The sequence below is a fragment of the Dendrobates tinctorius genome, unplaced genomic scaffold, assembly GCF_039654945.1.
Source record: "Dendrobates tinctorius isolate UK_male_01 unplaced genomic scaffold, ASM3965494v1 ptg000084l, whole genome shotgun sequence".
Classification (NCBI taxonomy): Eukaryota; Metazoa; Chordata; class Amphibia; order Anura; family Dendrobatidae; genus Dendrobates; species Dendrobates tinctorius.
The window spans coordinates 32003322-32025075 of NW_027361752.1; the positions used below are offsets into that span (position 1 = coordinate 32003322).

At 44.4% G+C, this 21754-nt stretch overlaps 1 protein-coding gene across 4 annotated transcripts in view; it reads right to left on the minus strand.

Annotated features, from left to right (window-relative positions):
- Window positions 1–1086: 1086 nt before the first annotated feature.
- The window catches only part of APP (amyloid beta precursor protein), a 321957-nt gene continuing 301289 nt past the window's right edge, over window positions 1087–21754 (minus strand). For all 4 annotated transcript variants that reach the window (XM_073584514.1, XM_073584513.1, XM_073584515.1 and 1 more), the window contains 3 exons: window positions 15581–15663; window positions 14493–14639; window positions 1087–2317 (listed from right to left, as the gene is read on the minus strand). In XM_073584514.1, the coding sequence (XP_073440615.1) occupies window positions 2216–2317; window positions 14493–14639; window positions 15581–15663 (332 nt within the window). In that variant the 3' untranslated portion in view covers window positions 1087–2215. The remainder of the gene's footprint in view (window positions 2318–14492; window positions 14640–15580; window positions 15664–21754) is intronic.

Genomic DNA, 21754 nt, shown 5'->3' on the forward strand with positions numbered 1-21754 from the left:
CTGTGGGCCCATCATGCTGTTTAAGGGAGCTGTGGGCCCACTATACTGTATATAGAGGAGCTGTGGGGGCATTATATTGTGTATAGGAGAGCTGTGGGCCCATCATACTATGTATAGGGGAGTTGAGGGCCCACCCCCTGTGTATAGAGGAGCTGTAGGGGTATTGTATTGTGTATAGCAAAGCTGTGGACCCATCATACTGTGTATAAGGGAGCTGTGGGCCCATCATACTGTGTATAGAGAAGCTGTGGGTCCACCCCACTGTGTATAGAAGAGCTGTGGGGGCATTATACTGTGTATAGCGGAGCTGTGGGCCCATCACACTGTGTATAGAGGAGCTGTGGGCCCACCCCACTGTGTATAGTGGAGCTGTGAGCCTATCATACTGTGTATAGGGGAGCTGTGGGTCCATCATACTGTGTATCGCTATAGCTGTAGATTAGGATGAAATGAACAGAGTCCACAGGTCCTGCCAGGCGACAAAGATGTCCTAGAAATATTAACTGAAGTAGGTCTCCCTGCTCTTCCTTCTGCACTTCTATGTTGCTGCCTGCTTATGATTGGTCAGCATCATAGAGGCAGAAGTACACGCCCCCTCTGAAAACTCGCTGATTAATCGCATATAGACTTAACTAAAGTTAACATATCACGAGCCAATATGTCCGAAACTGAAAAGTGAATAAAAAAACAAAAAAATTCTTTATTCCGCTGTGCAACCTAAATGGCATCTCCAGTTCAACAAGAAAAACTCTGGGAAAGATCATTTTTAATTGAGGTTTTATATGTAGCCACTATGTTGCGACTAATTGAAAAATACTTTATAGCAAGAACCTGACTCAGAATGCCCAAATTTCGTACATGGAACCCCTTCATAATGGCATCATGGCAGCTACACTGGATATATTTTCTAATAAAGGATGCTGAAAGAACATGCTTGAATTATAATTTTGTCCGCCAGGGTCCTGTAATAACTGATGGCATGAATATTGCAGAAGACTATGCAATTCTTTCCATTTTATAACTACAGTACTAAAGTTTTTGCGCACATCCACATAGAGAAGACAGCAGGAAAAAAAACAACACAAGTCCGATTTTTTTTTTTAATTTATTTATGTAACACAGTGTAGAAAGCTATTAGTTCATAAGCAATGATTCTGTACAATCATCCAGCAGAAAGTTGTCATTAAGGAATCTCTGCTAATTGTCAACCAGCAGGGCACTTTTTTTTTTGTTTAATTTTCTAAAAAAAAGTGCTTTGAATTATCAGAGACACATGAAACCCCGGAAAAAAACTAGAAGGTACTGCAACACATTGTGTCACAGGCACATCCAGCACTGATAGGGGTTAAAGCTTAAAAGTTACATGGAAAAAAAAAAAAGAAAAAAAATATATATATATATATTTTTTTGTTTGATTTTTAATTAAACGTCTGCAATTCCTAAAGTGTGCACATAAAACAGGCACAAAAAAAAAACCAAATGTGTGTGTGTTTCCATAATTTTCTACATCACTAACACGGCAGAACAATCTGTACAATAACACAGTAGAGAAAAAAAAAAAGTAACAAAAGGAAAAAAAAATTGCATGGAATTTTTAAAAAAATAAAAATCGATTTTTTTTAACCTTTAAAATGCATAGCGGAAGTGGTAAAACAAATGTACTAGGCAAAAGAAGCAGCATAAAACCTCACATACATATAATGCATCCCCGATCGTTTTGTAAAGCGGTTTTCACCCCGGACTTAATTTTTATTTTTTTTTGTCACAACTCACAAGAATAATATACAACCTGTTTAAAGATCTACATGATAAATAATGGAGAGGCGACTACTCATGCACTAGTCTTAAAACAGCTAAACTCTTTACAGTACACAAAAAACATTCATTGAATAATGTTATGTAAAGACCGAAATGTTAAGAGAATACGTTACCGATTTTAGTTTATTAGTTCAAGCATCTACTTGTGTTACAGCACAGCTGTCAAAAGGCGAAAATGAGTAAATCATAAAACAGTGGTGATTTTTTATTATTTTTTTTTCTTTTTTAGGTTTTTCTTGTTTTTTTTCTTTATATTATTATTATTATTATTCTCTCAACATGATATTTTTTGTGTTTTTTTTTTCTGGTTCTATATTTATATATGTATATAGCTGAACACCGATGGGCAGTGAAGCAATCATTTGCTGTCCGAGACGATAGGCTGCTGTGGTGTTCCCTAATTCTGCATCTGTTCGAAGAACTTGTACGTGGGGTTCTCGTAGCCGTTTTGCTGCATCTTGGTCAGGTGGCGTTCCTCGGGAGTCACTGCGGCGTCAACCTGAAGGATGAACAGAAAAGAGGTTGGGTGCTAATGGATCCGACAACCCCGTGTATTAGTAGATAGAGAGCATAATATTTTCTTGTCCCTTCTTCATTTTACTATGAACTTTCACGCTTTTATATTATTTCCTGTTGGGCAAGTCTTATTATACATTTACACTGCCTTGAAAAACTTTTCCACTTTTTTTTACCTTACACCCACAAACTTAAATGTATTTCATAGGGGTTTTATGTGATATGCCAACACAAAGTAGCAAGTATTTGTGAAGTGTAAAGGAAATGATGCATGGTTTTTAAAAAAAATATTTTAGAAAGATAAATCTGAAAATTGTGATGTGCATTTTTATTCAGCCCCCTGTAGTCTGATGCCTCTAAATAAAATCCTGAGTGATCAACTGCCTCCAGAAGTCACAATTAGTAAATTAAGTCCATCTATGTGTAATTAATTCTCAGTATACCTACAGCCGGCCTCAGAGGTTTGTTTGAGATCATCATGAAAACCAAGGAGCAGATCAGACAGGTCAGAGATAAATTTGAGGAAAAAAGTAAAGCAGGGTTAGGTTATAGAAAAATAGCCCAAGTTCTGGACATCTCATGTAGCACTGTTCAATCCATCATCCATAAATGGAAGGAATATGGCACAACTGCAAACCTACCAAATCTTGGCCATCCACCTAATCAGACATCCCAAGCAATGAGAGCACTAATTAGAGAAGCAACCAAGGCTGGGGGAGCTGCAGAGATTCACAGCTCAGGTGGGAGAATCTGTCTACAGGACAACTATTAGTCATATACTACACAAATCTGGCCTTTATAGAAGAGTGGCACTAAGAAATACATTTTTAAAAGCAAGCCATAAGAAGTTCAATTTGCATATTGCAAAAAGCCATGTAGGGGACAAAGCTAGGAGAAGACGGTGCTCTAGTCAGTTGAGACCAAAGTAGAACTGCACATAACCCTGAAAACACCATCCCCACCGTCAAACATGGTGGAGGCAGCATCATGCTGTGGGAGTGCTTTTCTCTAGAATGTTGATCACCAACACAGAATTTCCTGTGTAATTTTAGTGCACCTCCACTTTAGTCATTTAACAGGCAACGTGCCGTAAATATACCTTCCTGTTGATCCAAAATTCAGAACATCACATGAGATCTTTAACCCCTACACCTAATATGGCGACTACCAAGACAGGACTTTCTTGCGACACTTCAGTACATGTGGTCACCAAGAAAGAACTTCCCTTTTCTTAAAAGCAGAAGACCTATTGAGATCTACAGCCTGGACATAGATCTCCCCGAGAATCTGCCTCAAGAGCTTATTTTAAATGAAAGGTGGATTTACCAGTCTCAGGTGGCATGGAATGACTGACACTTTGTCATAATCAAACAGAGCTCTGATGTGAGATCAGAACTAACATTACAGCAGAAGTGAACTTTGTCTTACTAAAAACACATTTGCTGCAGCAGTAATCCTCTCATAGTACTTCAGCATCTATCTCACAGGCAGGCAGGAAGAGCAGTACAGAAGAGCTGACAGAACTGAGAGAGGACATTTGCAAATGTGTTTATTGTGTTTTTGATGAGACAAAGTTCAAATCTGCTGTACTGTGTTTTGGCTATAATCAGTCATAGGTCTGCAGCAGAGCTGACAGCAGTATGAGAGGACAACGGCTGCTGCATATGTGTTTGTAATAAAGTTAATTTCCGCTGTACTCTGTTGGCGCTGCTGTACTGGGTTAGTTCTGATCTTTTGACTCTCAGAGACTTACAGTTGTGACTTCCTGTCCCCCAGCAAACACTGGGATGATCCAGCAGGTCATAAACTTCAGAAGGTGACAGAGTGGATAACATATGAAGATGGCAGTTGAAGTGCAATACTAGGGGCAGGGAAGTTACATTAATTGCACCGCTGCAGTGGCAAATAAAAAAAAACCCCGCTAGAGTGGTGCCTTAAAATAAGCTCTGGAGGCAGATTCTCAGGGAGATCTCTGTCCGGCCCATAGATCGTAACAGCTCATTTACATTTAAGAAAAATGCCGATTTCTCTGGAATAGAACATCCGATCGCAGATATCAAGGTATCATTTTGTTCAGCTTCCTATGACCTATAGAACCATACAGACGATTTAAGAAGGTTGATCCTACTGACATGTTGCAATAAGTGAACAAACAGAATAAACATTTTCTGCCTAGGCACAAGATCATTTTACTTGAAAAAGCATCACTGCAGATTTCATATCTTCTCCTCATAATATAATATGCATCCCCTCTTTGTGGGACACATTTCCTTTTTCCAGGAAAACGGTTTGAAAGTGGCGCAGACTGTAATGATGATGCCATGACACTTTACATTATCAGTTCTAATACTCGCTGCTTTTCAATCTAATCACCTGATGAAATCGAGAAAGAAGGCATGCTTTTTGGCCAAGTGGTAAGTGAATTGGCGTCAACTTCTGTCTATTCGGTACATTAAGTCTTTTTTTGTGGGAGGGGCTGAGAATTGAGCAATTGACGAATAATAAAGTCATGAAAAATTAAGCACCATAAATAGAGATGGAAAAACATTGATGGGGTCCCTGATCCCAATTTAGGTGGACACTACTTAAAAGGGCTGTCCGCCACTTTTATTTTAACATGGGCTTATGATGGTCTAAAAAAACAAAACAAAATATAAAACACATATTTTCATCTAATTGACCCTCGTTTCTCCACATTATAGTCTCCTTACTTCTTCTTCTGGCAGAGGACATTTCATGACCAATGTCGCTGCTGGATGATTGCAGGAGTTATGCACCATCCGAGCTAGAAGGCATAATCTCCTCTCTCTTCTGGATTATTTGGCTTGTTACTCCAGGATCCAGGGGTGGGTAGGTTGAATCAGTCATGTTATGACCCCACCGGAAGAGAAAATGAGTAGACCAGAGGGGAACAGAAGCTTTATCAAAGATAATCATAATATCATCTACACAGAGTCATCAAATGACCACAAAGTATGGAGGGTGTGAGAGACCCCCTAGATGGTACAAAGAAGCTCCATTATGCAAATGCTTCACCGTAGCCAAATAGATGTGGTCAGCAAACTCTACTCTAGATCTAGAACGTTGCATCAATCTTTCTACATAAAGTAAGGAATGTGCTCATCAGACCTTTGGGGGGCATCACAACCATGGACCAGACCTCAATCACAGGACAATAAAACTTTCACACTCCTAATCTATGAACTGTTCCAATATTTATGGTCACAACTAGAATTGAGCGAAACGGGTCGAAAAATTTCAAAAATCGCCGACTTTTGGCAAAGTCGGGTTTCATGAAACGAAACCCGACCCTAGGATGAGGTTGGCCACAAGGTCGGCGACTTACGCGCCAAAGTCGCGTTTCAAAAGTTTGTTTTGCGCTCTTTTTCAGCCAATCAGGATCCACGGACACTGTGGGCAACGTGATGACATAGGCAGGGGTCACCACCATCTTTCAGAAGGGCATGCAAGTGATTGGCTTGCTTTGGTGGGCGTCACAGGGGTTATAAAAGGGCGTGCACGCCGACCGCCATCTTACTTCTGCCGATCTTAGCATAGGGAGAGGTTGCTGCTGCTGATTCTTTAGGGAGAGCGTTAGGCAGGGAAGAAGAAAAAAAAACTGCTTCTGCTGCTAGCGATTTTGCCTGTACAACACACCAGTCACTGTGTGTGCAGTGCAAGGGGAGGCTATATTGTGGTGGATCAGCGGTGTTGGTTGTTAGGCTGCCTTCTAAGGCTTCCTGACAGCTGCATTGCTGTTTACCCACTGCTCTGCAAACTGCTTTTTTAAAAGCAATCCCAATTTTTTTTTTTGTCCTGCTGAGGTACTGAGCGTGCATTTTTTCACACCATACAGCGGTGTACGCTCCTCACACAGTACCGTGTAACGGCTGTTATCACAGCCACAGTGAAGCTATCTGTGTGTCACTCTGTGAGAATAAGTCGAGGACATGTTCCGTTCTTACAGACCTGCACCTACTAGTTTTGTCTAGCTTTCAAACAGTGAAATATATTTGCTGTTTGATCACATTCAAAACTATAGAGAGACAGCGTGTGTCAGTCCGTATACTTAAAAAAACACGGAGCTTGACAATTTTACGTACACCGGACAGCCGTGTACGTGCACGCTCCTCTCAGTACCGTGTAACGGCTGTTATCACGGCCACAGTGAAGCTATCTGTGTGTCACTGTGGAAGGATAAGTGGAGGACTTGTTCCGTTCTTACAGACCTACACTCTAGGGAGATTCCTATTCTGCCCAATTCTACATACACCTTGTAGTTTGTGATACACTATCCAATTTCTGCCTGTGACATAGCGCTCTGATATTCAGTGGGCCTCACACAATCCAAAAGTGTCCAGTGTCCACTAGTGTGTGCAGAAATTCAAAATCTCTGTGATCCTGTAGTCATTTTTTTCACACCTGTGCCATCGAGCCTGTGACATAGCGCTCTGATATTCAGTGGGCCTCACACAATCCAAAAGTGTCCAGTGTCCACTAGTGTGTGCAGAAATTCAAAATCTCCCTTATCCTGTAGTCACTTTTTTCACACCTGTGCCATCGAGCCTGTGACATAGCGCTCTGATATTCAGTGGGCCTCACACAATCCAAAAGTGTCCAGTGTCCACTAGTGTGTGCAGAAATTCAAAGTCTCCGTGATCCTGTAGTCACTTTTTTCACACCTGTGCCATCGAGCCTGTGACATAGCGCTCTGATATTCATTGGGCCTCACACAATCCAAAAGTGTCCAGTGTCCACTAGTGTGTGCAGAAATTCAAAATCTCTGTGATCCTGTAGTCACTTTTTTCACACCTGTGCCATCGAGCCTGTGACATAGCGCTCTGATATTCAGCGGGCCTCACACAATCCAAGTGTCCAGTGTCCACTAGTGTGTGCAGAAATTCAAAATCTCCCTTATCCTGTAGTCACTTTTTCACACCTGTGCCATCGAGCCTGTGACATAGCGCTCTGATATTCAGTGGGCCTCACACAATCCAAAAGTGTCCAGTGTCCACTAGTGTGTGCAGAAATTCAAAATCTCTGTGATCCTGTAGTCACTTTTTTCACACCTGTGCCATCGAGCCTGTGACATAGCACTCTGATATTCAGTGGGCCTCACACAATCCAAAAGTGTCCAGTGTCCACAAGTGTCTGCAGAAATTCAAAATCTCCCCTGTCCTATAGACACCTTGTACCTTGTTTTACATTACTATATAGTTTGTTGGATTTTGTCTACATTTCTACCAAAAATGAGGAAGGCTGGTGGAAGAGGCCGTGGAATTGGGCGGGGGTTGGCAGCTGGTAATGATGGTGTTGGTGGTGGATCTGATGGTAGTGGCAAAAGCAAAATAGGACCGAATGCAGGAGGTGTTGAGCCTGCGTCATCGTCTGGCTCCACAAGGCCTCGAAGGCTTAGTTTTCTAGGAGTTGGCAAACCGCTTTTAAAGCCAGAGCTTCAGGAAAAAGTTTTGTCTTACATTGCTGACTCAGCCTCCAGCTCTATCGCCTACTCTTCTGAAGTTGTAAAAAATAAAAGCACTGAGTCGTCATTGGAGGCTCATGTTCATGAACCACACCTTTACTTGTGTCCTTCACCCCAACCAAGATTGAAGGATGACGCAGGCCATACTACTGATTACTCCATGGAGCGGTTTTCACATACCATGCCTGGATTATCAAGTGAAATGGTGAATTACCCAGGCCAAGATGAATCTGACATGGAGTGCACTGATGCACCGCCGCTGATAGATGATTCTGCTGGTACATTCACTCAGAGCACTACATTGTCCTCGCAGTGTACAGACCCAGATTCTGACCCTGATGAGACTCAGGTGCCCCTTCCCGCACACTATACCACCATACACGGTGACACAGAGGAAGGTGCACAAGACACTGAAGAGGAGGTGATGGATAACCCAGTTGTTGACCCAGATTGGCATCCATTGGGGGAAGAGGGTGCTGCTTCCAATAGCTGAGATGAGGAGCATCCACAGCAGACATCGACATCGCAACAGCTGTTATCTGGCAGGCCCGGAGCACTCCAAAGACAGGTTCCAAAAATCAAAAGAGTTGCTGGACAGCTTGTCCAGAGGGTCAAAATATCACAGTGTGCTAGGCCGCAAAATGTCTGCCAAAGTAGGAAGAGTGCAGTGTGGCACTTTTTTGAACAAAATCCTCATGATCAGGCCAAGGTTATCTGTAAGAAGTGCGCAAAGACCTTTAGCCGAGGGAAAAATCTGAAAAATTTGAATACCAGTTGCATGCTTAGACATTTAACCAGCATGCACTTGCAAGCATGGACACAACACCAAACCTCAAGTGCCACATGTGCAACTGATCACAAAGAAGGTAGTCAGCAACGCTACATTGTTTCCCCCACTGTAAGCCCACCGGTTAGCACAGCAGCAAATGTTGAGGTGTCGTTGCAAGGCCACAGCAGTCAGGGAATCCCACTGTTATATCAACGAAATACTGAATCTAGGCCATCAGAAAGAACACCAACTCCATCACCATCATCAACCCTCTCTCAGTCCGCCCTGTCCACCGCTACTTCCACCATATGCAGCTCTCAAGTCCAGCTCACCCTCCCAGACACTATGAGTAGGTCAAGAAAGTACTCAGTCTCTCATCCGCGTACACTGGGTTTGAACGCCCACATTGCCAAACTAATCTCGTTTGAGATGATGCCCTTTCGGTTGGTGGAAAGCGCAGCTTTCCGCGAACTCATGGCCTATACAGTACCACGCTATGACCTACCCAGTCGCCACTTCTTCTCTCGCAAAGCCATCCCAGCCCTTCACCATCATGTAAAAGACCGCATTGTCCATGCACTCAAGCAGTCAGTGAGTGGAAAGGTGCACCTCACAACTGATGCATGGTCCAGTCGGCATGGCCAGGGCCGTTACGTGTCCATCACTGTGCACTGGGTTAATGTGGTGGATGCAGGGTCCACAGGGGACAGCGGTGGTGGACAGTGCTGCCTAGCCCACGGTATAGGAAACAGTTGGCTGTAGGCGTTCGACCCTCCTCCTCCTCCAGAAGCGAAAGCTCGTCCACAGAGCGCAGTCGTACGAGCACTCCATCTGCAGCTGCCACTGTTGCACACGAGGTGTCCCCCTATCGAGCAGCTAGTGGAAAGCGTCAGCAGGCTGTGTTGCAGATGATGTGTTTGGGCGACAGACACACCGCCGAGGTGCTGGCCGAGTACTTGAAGCGACAAACTGAGTCATGGCTGGGCAGTGTACATCTTGAGGCAGGCAAGGTAGTTAGTGATAACGGCCGTAATTTTGTGGCAGCCTTAGCCCTTTCAAAACTCAGCCACATACCTTGCTTGGCTCACACCTTGAACCTGGTGGTGCAGTGCTTCCTCAAAAATTATCCGGAGTTAACAGCCCTTCTCCAGAAGGTGCGAAGACTGTGCGCGCACATCCGCCGGTCGCCTGTACACTCCGTTCGTATGCAGAAGCTGCAGCGATTGCTCCACCTTCCCAACCACCGCCTCATTATCGACATTGCAACAAGGTGGAACTCCACCCTGCACATGGTGGAGCGGCTTTGGGAGCAGAGGCAGGCCATAATGCATTTGTGGGGGATACACGGCCAGGCACTTTGAGAGCAGACATGGAGTTGACAGGTGTGCAGTGGTCGAAGCTGAAAGACCTCTGTAAAGTCCTTCAGTGTTTTGAGGAATGCACACGGCTGGTAAGCGCAGACGAAGCCATCCTAAGCATGAGCATCCCGCTTATGCGTCTGCTCATGCAAACTTTGACGCACCTTAAGGAGCGGGCGTCTGCAGCCAATGTTGATGAGGAGGAAGAGGAGGAGGGAATCCTTGATGACATTCAGCCATTGTCTGCTCAGGGACCTCTCCTGGACGAGGTGGAGGAAGAAGAGGAGGAGGAGGATGATGATGGGGATGATTACTTAGGGGAGGAGGATGCATCCTGTGGGGCAAGTGAAAATGTTGGCGTGGCAAGGTCTGGTACAGGGTTTGTGCGTGACTGGAGGGATGTGGATTTGCCAGAAAGTGCTCCTCCAACCAGCACTCGCAGTGCACCATTGACACCGGGAACATTGGCCCACATGTCAGATTATGCCTTGCAGATCCTAAAAAGGGACCCCCGCATTGTCAAAATGATGAACGATGACGACTACTGGTTGGCCAGCATCCTGGATCCACGCTATAAAGGCAAATTACAAAACATCATGCCACAGGAGAACCTTGACCTAATATTGGCTAATAAACAAGCAACTCTGGTAAATCGGTTGCTTGAGGCATTCCCAGCACACAGCAGCGGTGATGGTTCTCACACGAGCCGTACGGGCCGGGGGCAGCTTGGCAGAGGTGTTCATGGTGCACACAGCAGAAGTGGCGTTGGAGTCAGGGGTTTCATGACAATGTTGTGGACTGATTTTTCAAGTACCGCTCACACAACTGGTAATACTGCATCGATGGAAAGTGACAGGAGACAGCAGTTGTCAACTATGGTAACAAACTACTTTTCCTCCCATATCGATGTTCTCCCACACAGGTCATTCCCCTTTGACTATTGGGACGCTAAACTGGACACCTGGCCTGAATTGGCCCAATATGCCTTACAGGAGCTCGCTGGCCCAGCTGCAAGTGTGCTATCGGAAAGAGTCTTCAGTGCAGCTGGATCAATCCTGACAGAAAAAAGGACCCGTCTGTCAACCCAAAATGTGGATGATCTAACCTTCATTAAAATGAACCATGCATGGGTTTCCAAGGATTTTGTCCCACCTTCCCCTGATGACACATAGGGTGACAGAAAAATGGCTTGCTTTGGTCCACCTCTTCCTGGGACTTCACCTATTTCGCCTTTTGCATCAGCTGAATGTCCAACATCAACATATGCCACTTTCTATAACTCCCTAACTGTGCTGCCTCCCTCCCCATGGCCGGAGTCACCACCTAGCGCACGACACCGTGCGAGTGCCGTTGCCCTGGACAGGTGGGTAGGCCGACTCTTGGGCGCGGGCACTGGCACAGGGTCCCTCATAGTGCAATCAAGTGTCTCTGATGGTGGTGGTGCACACCTGCCGTCAGACACACCGCTGTACTATGAGGGGCCCAGTGCCAGTACCGACGCCCACGAGTGGGCCCCCCTTGCTTGGGCAGGGCCCCAGCATTTGCAATCTTTACCTCTCCCTGCTCCTCCGCTTTGTAATCTGGGCCGTCACATCCATACTGTGCCTGACACCGTCTGAGCCTGCCTCCTGATGTATAGACATATATTTTGAATGTGTACGCTATCCATACATGTTATCCGGGGATACGGTACCCTTTCTCACCTTTGTGCAATCACGTGCAAGCCATACTGGGCCTAACACCGTCTGAGCCTGCCTCCTGATGTATAGACATATATTTTGAATGTGTACGCTATCCATACATGTTGTCCGGGGATACGGTACCCTTTCTCACCTTTGTGCAATCACGTGTAATCCATACTGGGCGTGAGAACGGCTGGCGAGCTGTTAAGAAAGCTACAGCACCTGTGGTTTGCACACGTAAGTTTTTCATTTCTTCAGGAATGACGGTTAGGCTTAATTCCGGAACTGCGGTTGACCTGCACTTACTGGGAAATCATCGTTCGCGGGTAATAATTGTAATCAGTGATCCCCATCACTAACGTTGTTCAGCGGGTTATCTGCACCTGTAAGCGACAAAAGCTGGCCTTTTCAGTGTAGCGCACATGCAGCCACGGACATGTAAGGGCATGACACACCAGTTATTGGCCAATCTCATGTGCCAGAGCCTCACGTGTCCCTCTAGTAAGCCGGACTCGGACCGTGGGGCATGACGGAGTCTCGTTCGTTAACGGAATTAAGCTTGCAATGTGTGCATCTGTTCTGTAGCTGGCATGGTTGAGGTTTCCCAGGTGGAGTCGAATTTAACCGTAGGCTCCACTCCTGGTGGTGCCCTTCTGGACATTCCTTTAAGGTTCAGCTTTGCAACCATACTGCCCACGTAAAACAAACACTTTGTCTTCATGAACGCTGTTTGGAGGGTCATGACTCGTGGGAATAACGCCGCCCAATCAGTTAACCTGCTAGAGAGATCCTTCCTTGCTCCCAAGCATGACATCACACTCCCTAGGAGGAAGGTAATGCCACTGTGGCGACCGTACTCCTGGGGGCGACACAAGTGCACTGATGCCCAGCCACTGCTCGATGAATCTGCTGGTACATTGACCCAGACCACTACATTCCCCTCGCATGCTACACGGCCTGAATCTGACCCTGATGAAACTCAGGTTACCCTTCCCATATACAGTTCCATCTTACACGGTGACAAAGAGGAAGCTGCAGATGAAAGTGCAGGTTCGGCCCACCCGCCATCAGACACACCACCGTACTATCAGGGGCCCTGTGCCAGTGCCGTCGCCAACGAGTGGGTCCCCCTGCTTGCTCAGGATCACAGCACTTGCAAGGTTGAAATACTGTGCAGTGAGATGGAAGATGGGGACAAGGAGGAGTCCAGACTAGTACAGGGATTCCCTAGCGAGGAGACTTATTTGATTGTTTTCAATGTTGGGACAGCAATTTTTGGGGAGCACTATACTCTGGAGAATGATAGATGGGGCCCACCATACACTGGAACATTCCAAAGGTGGACATCAGACACTGGAGCAACATTTACAGGGCCCATTAAACACTAGAGCATTAGAAATGGGGCCCATTATGTTTGGAGCATTATTTGGGCCCATAAGACAGTGGAGCTTCATCCATGGGGACCAACATATACTGTAGCATTATGTGGAGCTCATCATATACTGTTTCAAACATTATATGGGACCAAGGATTCTGTATGGAGAAATAGATGGGCCTTGTCATGAGATGTAAAAAGTGAAGTATTTTTCATTGTACTATACCGCTATTTCTCTGCCGTATCGGAGCATGATGAGTTGTGGTATGTGTTAAAGGGGCGCTCTTTCGCCCAGGGCACATGAAAACCTGGAGCCAGCCCTACCCCCCCACAACTTTAGCCAAATAACCCCCATTTTTCAGTGCGTAACTTGTATTATGAAGTTAATTAAGGTTGACAAGCTTAAGTAAGAAGAATTGATGCTTTTGGCATTCAAATGGGCACTGTAGGTGTGTTTCCTGTCCTCCTCTCACTGCCGACTTTTATTCCCCATTGACTTACATTGGGTTTCGTGTTTCGGGACGACCCCGACTTTTCCCTATAATCGGACGATCTTGCTCGACCCGACTTTTGGAAAAGTCGGGTTTCACGAAACGAAACTCGACCCTAAAAAAACAAAAGTCGCTCAACTCTAGTCACAACTGTTTATCCCTCTCCCATATTGATTGTTCTGCTTCACGTCACTTGTCTTATCTATTGCATTATTCCTGTGTCCTGTTGTGTATAAATATGGGATTCTTAAGATTTTGTGTTATTCTATACCTGATGAAGAGACCTGAGTAGTGTTGAAAGCTCGCAATTTGTTACCATCTTTTCAGTTAGCCAATAAACGGTATCAACCACTCAGGACTCTCGAATGTTAATATTTTTCCATCAAACATACAAAGAAAACCTTCTAAAATGGCTTTTCCAGTGTCTCTCAAGCTTCACAGATGCCGTCTTCAGTGGGGTTATGTGCACTGTGATAACCAAAATAGCTCAGGACTTCTAGCGATTGGTGTGAACACTTCTGCCAATAAAATCTTAACCATTGCACATCTTTGACTCTAGTGGGTGAAAAAACATTTACCTTATATAGTTTAAATAAAATATCCACCAAATTTCCAGGAGATGCCAGGTCAGCCGGCTGTCGGCTCATATCTGCTCCAAGCTATAAAGTACTAAGCATATCTTGTCCCAATCCTAGGAATCAGCTGTTATGGCCAGGGAAGGCCGCCATACATTGAGTGCAGCATTACATAGTGTATATTTTACTGAATGACCACCTATGTAATGTGTACAGGGTTTGAGACCCAGAGTCACTCGGAAATCCTTTTTTTTTTCCAAGAGGAAGACAAAGCTTGATGCCCAGCTTGCTGACTGTTTACATCGCAGGCGCTGTTAATGGAGTCTGACACTAACCAGCGCGGACAGATTTCCCTGTCGGCTGCCGAGACACATAAAACGAAGCATTGCTGGCTGATCGTTGGGGTTACGACAGACCAGTGCTCACCTCTACTACGCCGTGATGGATGGATGTATACTGCTTCTTCTTCAGCATCACCAGGGTGATTACTATGACGGTTGCTATGACAACACCACCGACCATTAGACCAATTATTGCCCCCTTGTTAGAGCCGACTTCTTCAGCAAAGAAAACCTAAAAAAAGGATACAGATATATTTAGATTAAAGCTGCAAGGGGCAGTAATAGGAGTAAGGTTTATTTCTTATTCATTTAAATTTGGGCAGCATTGACAAAGGTCTTAAAGGGGTTTTGTGGCGCCTCATTGGCAGGTCTCATGCATGGCCGGCAGGATCTGTCAAGTGGTAGAGTCTCTGACATTGTGACTGGCACCGGATAACCCTCTGAAATGGGTTTTACACTAAAACAAGACAGGCGACAAATCTATAATGGCTCTGGGTCCCCCGAGATCCTAAAAGTAGTGCACATGTGGCCGTCACTCCATCCACTTCTATGGGATTGATAAATAAAGAAATACAGAGCAGTGGTTGGGCATGAGCACTACCAACTCCATTCACACAGGGAACTTGGGACTACTATTTTTTCAGCTCTTGGTGGTCCGATATATTACCTATCCCGAGCTTAGCTTATGTGTATTTAGCTAGAAAACCTTATTCATATAACACTCGCTCTTGTTTTCTTTCTATTGCAGGCTTATGTGTCTCTATGGTAACAGACAACAAACAAACCCTGTGTAGTCGGATCCAGCAGCCATACTTCCTTCCATCTGTCCTCTACTTTACGCTAATATATATATAGCAGCAGGATGTTTACGGGGTTGTCTGGGACTTTAACACTGACGGCTTATCCTTAGGATAGGTCACCAATGTCTGATCGGTGGGGGTGTGACACCGGACAACCCCGGCGATCAGCTACTCTTGATATAGCCTGCACAGCTCAGCTCCGTTGTATACGTAGCGGCCACCATTAATGATAAAGTCCCGGACATCTTCTTTAAGGACAGATGACAGGGAGTGTGACTGCTTCTAATATCCATATATTCTATATTTTTGCTCCAGGATTTCCCACTTTTAGGCGTCACTGATAAATCCTAGACAAGGATCTCTCACTGCTTACCAGCTTCTGGTGGTGCACCTCATAGCCAGCATCCATTTTCATTTCAGAAATCTCTTCAGTCTTAATGTTGGTGAGGCCTGATCCTGTATTTAAAAAGAAAAGAAAAAAGATAAAGCAACACATAGAAAGTTACCAGAGCCACCCACAGACTCCAGTGCCTTAGGATAACCATTTACAAAACATAAAAAATTAAACATAAACCTCCCACCCCACGTTGGTACTGATGTATAGGGCGCATTTAATTTTAAGAAGTGAGCCGTCGATAAAATGTCTGGAAAATCTATAAAACACTGTACATTATATCCCTGTAGAGATAGATGAGTAGATAAATGAAAAAGGTTGTCCAAGCTATCACCTAGCCACAGGACATGCTGATCGGTGGGGGTCCAAACAACAAGAACTGCACTGATCAGCAGAACAAAGAATTTTATACCCAAAATATAATGGTATGACAGGACGGACGTCCGATTGTCGCTCTAATCATTCTCGAAGGGACGTCAGAAAAAGCCGAGCGCAGAGCTCTCCAACCCCATAGAACGGCGTTCGGGCACGAGCACTTCTGCCTCATTCCAACAGGGATCAAAGTCTCCTGTTCTACTGGTGGGTCGGATCCACACTGGTCATAAGTTATCACCTTTCCTGTGGACAGGGGATAAGGGATTACTTGTTTTCAATGGAAAACTCTTTTAAACTAAACTGTGATTTCAGGTTTCTTTCATAATGGAAGTGACTGTCATTAAAGGTCAAACATATTAATAATGGAGGATCTCCACAGACTATACAAAATACTTGATTGCATATTAAGACCATAATTAAATATACAGTGGTATACTAAAACATTGGGTCATTAAAGAAAAAAAACGCTTCCATATCAGTCGATCACCACGGGTTCGCATATAGGTATAGGTCATCATGATGGTCCAAAGACCATGATGTCCATATGCCCTAACAGAGGCTTGAGACAACCCTTTTAACTATGGGAGTTTGTAATAGTCACATGGCCTCTACTAGTGATGGTCAAGCACTAAAATGCTTGAGTGCTTGTTACTCGAATTGAGCAGGGCAGACACTCAAACGGGCTCGACTCGAGTAACGTGTATAATGGAAGACAATGGAAACTCGAGAATTGTTCCCGAAGACCCTAACAGGAGGTCTGGGGTGGGGATGGGGACAGGAAAATCGCTGAAATGGATGGAAAGAGTGCTTAAATGGAATGGGAACAGCATGGAGGATGCGCCTGTATGCATCTCTGACTCCCAGGTCGCTGCTGGGAACGATGTTGTCAGAGTACTAAGATATATTCCCACGATCATTGTTTGTTCAGGCTTTCACACAGCTGAAGTTCCACATGAATCCTGCACCTCAGCTCACCTGTGTTTTGTATCTGGTATGTTATTAGATGTGCAAAGACATAGATTGATATGGGGTAGATAGATAGATATCCGTGATATATACATTTGGTGACGTGTGTAGTTTACTGTACAAAGAAATGATAAAAAAAAAAAAAGTGGGGGGCCCCCCTATCTTTGATAACCAGCTAAGGTAAAGCAGACAGCTGCAGGCTTCTATTATCAGGCTGGGAAGGTCCCTGGTTATGGGGCCAGTCACAGCCTAAAAATACCAGCCTGCAGCTGCAACAGAATTGGCGAATCACATTAGATAGTACTGCTATTAACAGTTGCTGTAGGCATCTGGGAACGTGGACTACAGCTGATTTTAGTGTGAACATTTTGGGTAATAAATTGGTGAAAGCGGGACGTCTATTGTTTTCGTTTTTGTCTCTTTATATCTTTCAGTTTTCCTTTTCTGGACTTTTTCTGATTCGTTGGATTACTTTGGACCTGGAGGTGGAGGAATCTTTATTCAAATAAAGTGTTTTCTTTCTGTGTGTGTGTTTTCATTTTTTTTATTATTGGGTTAATAATGGGAGTGTCTATTAGACACCTCTATTACGAACCCCAGGACTTGATGTGATTTTTGACAAATTACAGCCAACATCAACCCCATCTACTATTACCCTGATTATCCCTGCACCAGGGCATTTGGGAAGAGGCGGAAAAGCAACAGAATTGGTGCATCTAATGTAATGCGCCAATTATGGGGTGGCTGCAGGCTTTTATTTTTAGACTGGCATGGGCCCAATAACCAGTTACTCTCCTGGCCTGATAATAGAAGCCCATAGCTTTCTGCTTTACCTTGTCTGGTTATCAAAGAAAGGAGGGACCCTTCATCATTTTTTAAAATGATTAATTTATTAAAACCAGGTTAAAAAGACCTGCGTAAATCAGCTTACAACGCATGGGCTTTTAAAAAAAAACAAAAAAACCCTGCAGATTTACCACATATAATTTCAGTAGCCAACATGGTAACAGCATTACAGTGTATGGCAGGCAATTTCCGCATATCTATTAGCTGTTTAACAGCTGCAAAACATGCGAGGAGGGAGACTCGAGCACCCATGATACCTAATTTAGCAAGGAGCGTAATCGAGCACCCTGATGAGCATTATATATATATATATATATATATATATATATATATATAAATGTGTGTCTTATTACAAGTTCAATGTTCTGGTCAATTAGATAGTTCATGTATTTATTTTTTTAATAACTCAACCCCTTTACCCCCAAGGGTGGTTTGCATGTTAATGACCAGGCCAATTTTTACAATTCTGACCACTGTCCCTTAATGAGGTAATAACTCTGGAACGCTTACATGGATCCCGGTGATTCTGAGAGTGTTTTCTTGTGACATATTGTACTTCATGTTAGTGGTAAAAATTTCTTTGATATGACTTGCGTTTATTTGTGAAAAAAATGGAAAATTGGTGAGAATTTCACAATTTTCCAACTTTGAATTTTCATGCCCTTAATTCACAGAGATATGTCACACAAAATACTTAATAAGTAACATTTCCTACATGTCGACTGTACATCAGCACAATTTTGGAACCAAATTTTTTAGAAAGGTATAAGGGTTAAAATTTAAACAGCGATTTTTCATTTTTACAACACCATTTTTTTAGGGACCACATCAAATTTGAAGTCACTTTGAGGGGTCTATATGATAGAAAATACCCAAAAGTGACACTATTCTAAAATCTGCACCCCTCAAGGTGCTCAAAACCAGAGATCAGCGAATATGTTCGGCTTCCCTCTTATTTGGCAAGCTATAGAGCTTGCCAAATAAGCTGCAGAAGGAATCTGGCTTCCTGAATCGCGCCGGGTTAACAGCTGATCGGCTCCGCAGCTGCATGTGTCGCGGCTGTGTCACAGTACTGTACATGCATGGAGAGCCTGTTCGTTCGCAGCATTTCGGGGGTCAAAGTTCCGGGAGCGGTCTATGACCGCTCCTGGCACCTAGTGCTGGTGGTCAGCATCAGCTGACACCCTTCTGCGATCGCCCGCTCACCCCCGTGAATTGCCCGGTAAGTGTCTACACCCGAATCCCATTTTGCAGGGGTTCAGATGTAAATCCTGGAGGAGTCACTGACCGTAGTAGCAAAAGCAGTCTGAATCCTGCCAAAAGCAACTAGTCTGCTTTTATAATTCAACCAGTGTGACAGAGCGATATCAGCTGCCCTGTCCCCATTAACACTTTCTTTTATTTTAAAGGTGTATTCTCAACGCTTAAAGTTATCCCTTGTCCATGGTAAAGAGGAAAACTTCCAGATAGCTGGGCTAATGTGCATTGCTGCTCCATTCATTCTTCATGGGACCACACTCGAATGTTCTTCGGGACTCCCATAGAAAGAATGGAGTAGTAGTGAGTTTGATCAACCACAGCTTCCATTCACATGGCGCTTTTCAGAACCCCAGTTCTCGAGATCGGTGGGGGGTCGCAGTGGTCGGACACTCAGCGATTGGGAAATTATCCTCTGTCTATTTCTAAGTTTGATACTTGAGAACACTAACCTAAATGATCATGGCGTTCTCAGCAGTTGGGCCTCAATGATTAAACATTTTTCAATTAAGCCTCCGTAATATTGCATGATGAAGCAACAATTCAATGTTATTTGGATAAGTTAGCACATCAATTACTTCAAAGAAAAAATTGACCAGATCCGACAGGAAATTATCTCCCAATCACCTCATACCATGCACTGTCCTCCCTCCACCACTGCATCTAGCTCACTCTCTGATTTTGAACCAGTCACAGAAGAAGTAAGCAGGCTCCTTGCATCTACTCGCCCAACCACTTACACCAGTGACCCATTTCCGTCACATCTCCTCCAGTCCCTTTCCCCTGCTGTCACCCCTCACCTAACTAAAATATTTAACCTCTCTCTCGCTTCTGGTATCTTTCCCTCCTCATTTAAGCATGCCATCATACATCCACTACTTAAAAAACCATCCCTCGACCAAAACTGTGCCGCTAACTATAGACCTGTCTCTAATCTTCCCTTCATCTCTAAACTCCTGGAACGCCTGGTCCACTCCCGTCTTATCCGCTATCTCTTTGATAACTCTCTTCTCGACCCTCTCCAATCCGGTTTCCGCTCTTTACACTCTACTGAAACTGCCCTCAGTAAAGTCTCTAATGATCTACTAACAGCTAAATCAAATGGTCATTACGCCATGCTAATTCTCTTTGATCTCTCTGCAGCATTCGAACACTGTGGATCACCAGCTCCTCCTCACTATGCTCTGTTCCATTGGCCTCAAGGACACCGTTCTCTCCTGGTTCTCCTCCTATCTCTCTGACCGCTTCTTTAATGTATCTTTTGCCGGTTCCTCCTCCTCTCACCTTCCCCTTACTGTTGGGGTTCCTCAAGGATCGGTTCTAGGCCCCCTCCTCTTCTCCTTGTACACTGCCCCTATTGGTCAAACAATCAGTAGATTTGGTTTCCAGTACCATCTCTATGCTGATGACACCCAATTATACGCTTCTTTTCCTGACATCACGCCAGCCTTTCTAGAAAACACCGGCGATTGTCTAAACGCTGTGTCTAACATCATGTCCTCACTATATCTGAAACTGAACCTGTCAAAGACTGAACTCCTTGTATTTCCTCCCTCTACTAATATGTACCTATACCCGACATTGCCATTTCCTTGTGTGGTTCCACTATTACTCCCCAGCAACATGCCCGCTGTCTTGGGGTCATACTTGACTCCGAGCTTTCCTTTGCTCCCCCCACATTCGATCACTGGCTCACTCTTGTTATCTGCACCTCAAAAACATTTCAAGAATTCGACCTTTTCTTACTTTTGACTCTGCAAAAACTCTTACTGTTTCTCTTATTCATTCTCGTCCCAACTATTGTAACTCTCTTCTAATCGGTCTCCCTCTTACCAAACTCTCCCCTCTCCAATCGTCTTGAATGCTGCAGCCAGGATCATATTCGTCGCCAATTGTTACACCGATGCCTCTACCTTGTGCCAGTCATTACACTGGCTACCCATCCACTCCAGAATCCAGTACAAACTTATTACCCTCACCCACAAAGCTCTCCATGGCTCAGCACCACCCTACATCTCCTCCCTTGTTTCAGTATACCACCCTACCTGTGCCCTCCGTTCTGCTGATGACCTGAGGTTAGCATCCTCAACAATCAGAACCTCCCACTCCCGTCTCCAAGACTTTACACGTGCTGCGCCAATTCTTTGGAATGCACTTCCCAGGTCAATACGATTAGTCCCCAATCCCCACAAGTTTAAGCGTGCCCTAAAAACGCATTTATTCAGACTGGCCTACCGCCTCAACACATTAACCTAATCTATCCCTTGGTGGCACAGTCAAAAGTTTTACCATAACCAGGTTCCCCACATCATGTTCCCACATGCTTTATGCATCCATTAGACCTCTGTGTCTGTACTGTTACACACTTAACATTATGGCTGGTCCAAACAATCAGGGCAACTGTTACCACCCACCTTTCGTGTCTCCCCTTTTTCCTCATAGACTGTAAGCTTGCGAGCAGGGCCCTCATTCCTCTTGGTATTTGTAATAATCAATGCGATTATTGTTATGCTGTAATGTCTATTGTCTGTACAAATCCATTCAAATGTAAAGTGCTGCGGAATATGTCGGCGCTATAGAAATAAAATTTATTATTATCATTCACCCGTCTAGAAGTGAAAGGGAGGTTTAGCCCAGTAGAAAACTTAATAGGGCCAGAAATACCTATTACTTAGGCTTCTATATACGTCAACAAAGGGGTCTGACAAA